At 41.2% G+C, this 6,000-nt stretch overlaps 1 protein-coding gene across 1 annotated transcript in view; it reads right to left on the bottom strand.

The window, feature by feature from the left end:
• Positions 1-1,488: 1,488 nt before the first annotated feature.
• The window catches only part of SLC2A9 (solute carrier family 2 (facilitated glucose transporter), member 9), a 95,690-nt gene continuing 91,178 nt past the window's right edge, over positions 1,489-6,000 (bottom strand). Inside the window, exon 12 of the mRNA XM_010003105.1 lies at positions 1,489-1,746. Coding sequence (XP_010001407.1) covers positions 1,489-1,746 — 258 coding nt within the window. The remainder of the gene's footprint in view (positions 1,747-6,000) is intronic.

Genomic DNA, 6,000 nt, shown 5'->3' with positions numbered 1-6,000 from the left:
GTATATACACAATATTTTCCCCCCAAATGCTCCAAATATATGAACTTCTGGATTAGAAGATATAACTTGCAGAAGCAGGTGGCTCTACCTACATGCTGCACATACTTCTTTTGCCTTACTCCTAACTGAGAGCAGCTCTAAGACTTACTGGCTTTTCATATAAAACAGCTATTTATTTTAAAAGTGCTTATTACCCTCTCAGCATCCAGATACCTAGAAGGATCAAGAAAAACTATTACCAAAATTAAAAAGTGGAAAGGTGGAGTTTATAAAAAAAAATTCCACTTGGAAGGGAATAGGTCATGTAACCCCTGACAGACTTGACAACCTGCTGAGTCTTCTCTCATGAAATTAAACAGACTCTGAGGCCAGTTTTACAAAGCATTAGTTTAGAAACTTATTAATGTGAACTAGGCCTGGAGCTTCACAATCTAATGCCCAAATAGAAATTAGTGTTTAAATAAGAAATAGGCACCCAAATTCCTTCTGAGAGATCTGAGTGTTAAGAAATGACATTTCTTGAGGCTCATGGAAATTCTGGCTTCTAAGACTTGTTTTAAAAGGACCTTGAAGAGCAAAAAAAACCCCACAAAAGTAACAATAAAAAAACCTCAACCCTTGAAACACTTGGGTTTTGTTGTTTGTTTTGTTGGGTTTTTAAAAACACTATACCCTATATATACCATCAGAGTTCTCTCACTTCTCCATTAGATTGAGTTTTCTTTTAATAATAAAGCTTCTGAAGTTATTGAAAAATAGTTAAATATTTATGCATCCACAGAAATGCAGTGCCAGCAAACCCAGAAACTAGAGGCAACTCTATTACTAGTTGATCAGGATTTGCAAGAGAGATGAGGCAGCCCATCAGGACATGTGGGAAGGATTGTGGGAAGGTGGGGGATGTTCAGGCAAAGCAACTGGAAGTCAAAGGAGCTGGAGAAGGAATGGGAGGTCAGGGGAGCATCACAAATCTTCTTTTGAGTCCTTAGTTCTCATGTGCAACTTGAATGTCATATTGGGAAAAGTGGAGAAATGCGAGTTGGTAACACTTCAGGTAGGTGGGCATTGATTCTCAGCAGAGCCCTGCTGGGACCTCCCCCCCTCTCCCTGGCCCCTGCTCCCCGCCCCAGGGGCTGCACGCTGGCTTCTCCCTGTGCACACAGGGGTGCTCAACCAGCTAATGCTCACAACCCTCCTCCCCACCACCAATTCACTTCTCTGAGCTTGTATTCCCCCTCAGTCACCACAACACCTACTTCACAGGTGCCCAGGAAAACTCCAGCTCTTATTTATTTAATCAGCTGCTGCTACTCCCACTTCTCATTTCCTCAACCATCACTCTAGCAGATAACAAAGTCACTCATACTCACTTAAAACATATCCAAGGGGAAGGCAGTTCATGCTGTCACATTAAAAATAGAAACTGTGCACTGCTATAAGAAAGAAAAGAGCATGTTTTCCCCCGTCCCCCAAAAGAACATCCTGGGTTTACACGATCCCTTTCTTGGTTTCTCCGTTGTCCACCGAAGGCGTGAAGTTTGATTCTTGTTCCACACTCGACTTCCTCTCCCCTGGGTGGTGGTTCATTTCTTGCATTTCTAAAGATACTTTATTCCTTTTGGCAAATGCCTGGCTGATTTCATGAAATGTCTTATTTTTTGTTTCAGGCAGGACAAAAAACAGGTAGGTAGCTCCCGCAAAGCAGATGCCAGCAAACACTAGGAAGCAATAGGTCTGTAAACCACTCTGCAAATAGAAACAAAGGAGATGATCAATACATGGGGCAACATTCAGAAGAATGGTTTGATGGAAAAAACGTGTGGTATGGAACAATTTCTAACCAAGTATACAGTAAGTGCTGGCATTCGTTGCAAATCAGAGCACTTAGAAGCTCATAAAAATGCATGAATCATGATTTCTCCCAACACTGCCTATAGCTCACGGATGGAAAAGCAGGTTCTTGGCAGAGGCGTGCAGAGCTGCAGTCTGGGCAACGCTGGTAGACACCAGGCTGAGATCAGGCAGCACAGGTGTGAGGAGAGCAGGTGACAGCAGGGCTCCTGCAGCGAGCACAGCTCAACCAGGCCCTGTGCCACCATGGGCTGCTCTGGAAACGAGGCAAATGTTTCGCCGGGTTGTTTTGCACATCTCATTGCCATTTCTAGGTACATAAAACAAGGCCTGCTTCTGCAATACACAACACTTGAGAAAGCTGCCATAGCCAGGGGCATCTGCATCACAGTGTTTACAAGCTTAGAGATTTGCAAAATAAACAAGGAAAAAAAAAACAACAAATGGCAGACATTTGTGTCACTTCTAAGGTGACAGGAGCTCACAGCAGGAAAAAAATTCCATAACATGCACTTTTTTTATGCTATAAACTAGTGTAAGAATCAACTGACAACGAAGATCATCTACTTCCAAACCCCCCTGCATAGGTAGGGACATCTCCCACTAGATGAGGTTGCTCAAAGTTTCATCCAACCTGGCCTTGAACACTTCCAGGGATGGGGCATCCACTACTTCCCTGGGCAACCTGTTCCAGTGCCTCACCACCCTCACAGGAAATAATTTCTTCCTTATGTTTAACCTACAGGTACCATTTTCCAATTTAAAGCCATATCCACTTCTCCTCTCACTACCCACTCTTGTAAAAAGCCCCTCCCCAGCTTTTCTGTAGCCCCTTCAGATACTGGAAGACCACTTCTCCCTGAAACCTTCTCTTTGCCAAGCTATACAACTCAACTCTCTCAGCCTGTCTTCACAGGAGACGTGCTCCAGACCTCTGATGATCTTCATGGCCCTCCTCTGGACTAATTCCAACAGGTCCATCATATATGGTGTGGAAAAAGAACATAAATTTGTATGTGGAACAAGAAAGACAAAAAGAGAAAAACTCTTTTCTGCAGCTGCACTTCAATACCATGGCAGATTGCCAGCCTGCCTAGTCACAATGTCTTCCATGGATAATTAATTACCCAGTTTAGCCCTTCAGATCCTGTCTGTAATGGGAAAATCTGGAGTGTATCCTCTGATATTGACTGTGACTCTTGAGATCATCAATGCTTTTCTTGTTAAACCTTAGAAGCATGAACTCGTGAACAACCTGACAATCACAGGCCAAAGAGCAAGGGTGATGCTGGAGGGGCCAGGGAGGCAGGAATATTCTGGTGTGTGAACAGATATGACTTTCAAATTTATACAGAAGCAGAAGCAAATGAATTTAGTAGATAGGAAAAAATAACTTCTCAGTGCCTCATAAATCATCCTGTCATGTTAAGAATGCATATTTTGCTTCTGGATCTCCTGCATTTGAAATTGTTTTCCAGCCAAATGGTAGAGCTCCAATTCAGAAGAATATTTTTCTCTTTTTAGAATCTTTTTTGAATTAAATATTCTCCATTATGAAAGCAAACCATTAATACCTAGTATGAATATACCTAGCAATCAGATGCCAAAAGTTGCCTTTGACTCTTGGTGGTGCAGCCACAACTTTGTCCCACATTTCTTATTCCTGTTTATTTATTTGCTGTCTGTGGTTTAAATTAGTGTTTATTATCTTCTTTGAATCATGTCTGCTTAAACCTTTTCTAACTGGACTGAACATTCTCGTAAGTAAATATTTTATTTGCAATGATTTTATGTAATGTATTAACATTTATTGGTAATACACTTGTTGTCCTTCATTTCTGCAGATCCATTTAGAAGTAGCCCCCAAGGACCTCCAAGTGAAGTTCCACAGAGAATAAGCTAAAAATTGAATTTTGTTACAAATCCTACAAACGGGATTATGGGAAGAGACTAACACTTTGCACTCCTTATGTTCATCAGGATTAGCACAACAGAGCCCTAATTCCCAGACAGGAACACTGCAAGGCAATCAGAAAATGTCCTTTTCTCATCAGCTAGTCTTCAGTCAATGTATTTCCTTAAAGCTGGTTCTTGGTTTACTCACAGAGGAAAGACACTCATATTCATAAGCCTTTTGTAACTCATTCAGAGTTCAGCTCATATCACCTAAACCTGTATTTGGCACAGAAGAACATCTGTGTGAATTAAATTATTTGTTATAAGCGTGAAACCACCAAGCTGCACTGCACACTGATAAAGGCTGGTGGACAGAAGTACAGGATAAAGTAGAAGGAAAATGTTGAATCCCGAATCCTAACTAAATAGAAGCCTTAATAGGACATGGGTGGGATACAGCTCAGCCTAGATGTTTAATTGGTTTATATCTTTTTCTAATGTATTCAGAATTGCCTGGTGTCAGAGGAAAGATGTAAACAATTAATGGATGTGTCACAGCACTTCTGATGTGCCTGTTGAGGGATCCAGAAGATAGGATAATGCGCTGGGAAAAGGGTAAATGTTGAGTTATTGAATGATGGCTACTACAGAAAAGGTACTGATAGTCAGATCTGACAGGAAATGGATCTGTCTTTGTTCTATGTAATTATTATACTTTCTCTGATTTACATTATTTTATTGTTGTTTATATTATTATTAAATTACATCTATTATTATATTACATCTGTGAACCCTCTATCTCTTACTCTTTGACATCTGTAATCTCTAAACCCAGAGTCTCTTTTTGTTGTTTTATTCCTTCCAACTTGCTAGAGACAAGACATCTACAGAGACTGTGCAGCTGCCACTCTAGAACTAAAACCCCAGAATTATATGTATCGTGGTCTGGGGTGGGAGTAAAAAAAAATGGGAGGAACTTCAACTAAAGTCTTTGGTGGCAAAGCACAGATATTCTGCAACTCTGTATTTGGCCTAACAGACCTGGTCTCAAGATCCTTTACTGACATCTGCATTCTCAATGATAGGAGAATAATGACAACATATATGATAAAATTTGGAAAGCTAAATATTTTTCTATACTTTGGGATATACTTCGCTAACTACATGAGGTAGAAGACTTGGTATTAGAAAACTAAATAATTGTATCCATCTGAAGTGTAGTTTGACTCTTAATAAAAATTACCCTCTCCAAAAAGTTGTAGGGAAGGCTCAAAAAAAGAAAAGGGCAGGGGAAGAAGCAAAAGCAGTCTAGTTCTGAATGAAGTTCTAACTAAATGCAGACTAAATTCAAGGAAGGTATTCAAGGAAAGGTTTCTGTTACTTCTCAGCTTTCCCACATAACGATGGGTGATGTCCCTACTCTCAGGCCCAAGCAGCAGCAGCAATTCTGGCCATGCAGGAGGCACCAGCCCCATCCCCACTCCTGCCGCATCCACCCAGGAGGACTCTGCAGACTGTCTGTGCCTACTGCTCAGGTTCCAAACAAGCTGCCACCTTCACACAAGTGCTTCTCTTCCTCCAACACCAGACGGGCTTGCCAGGGCTAGGAACAGAATTCTTCAGTAATACTTGAAGTCAGGCTTTTACATACAAGGTTAGAAACCAAAAGGTTAGAAGGAAGGGAGAACAAAGGGCTAGAACAGTCTGTGCTTTAAAGCTGTTTTCCCCTAACATTTCTCCTGCAAGAACACCCGAGGTTCAAAGGTACCCAGAATTTCAGGTGGTTTCCTAAATAATGACTTTGTCTCTTGATAGGCCATAGATATTTGTTCAGAGTCAGGTCAGATACACAAGTGAAGGTCCTTGAAAGGCCAGGTTGTCTGTGGGTTACCAAAGGTCACCTGGGGCAGGGCAAAAGAACAGCAGACACAATTACTGATGCAATCTCCTGAGGAAAGCACCTTGGATACCTGCAGCCTGTTCCTAGTTAGTCAGAAGGCTAATAAAACCTCTCCAAAGCAGGGTTTATGCTGGATTTTTCAAGGCTGGTGAGGGTTATTGCTGTACAGGATATTTAAAAGTTAAGAATAAACTTCAAAACACATCACCTTCTATTTTCATACCAGCTTCCTAAGGAAGCTATTTAAAACACAGCATTTCTGAAAATGTTCCACCAGCTGAATCTTTAATTACTTACTTTTGTTTTCTCTTTCCAGCAGCTGATCAAGGCCAAAGATTAACCCAAGACACGAG

The sequence above is a fragment of the Chaetura pelagica genome, unplaced genomic scaffold, assembly GCF_000747805.2.
Source record: "Chaetura pelagica isolate M959 unplaced genomic scaffold, ChaPel_1.0 scaffold147, whole genome shotgun sequence".
NCBI lineage: Eukaryota > Metazoa > Chordata > Aves > Apodiformes > Apodidae > Chaetura > Chaetura pelagica.
This window is presented reverse-complemented; position numbering and strand designations above follow the sequence as displayed.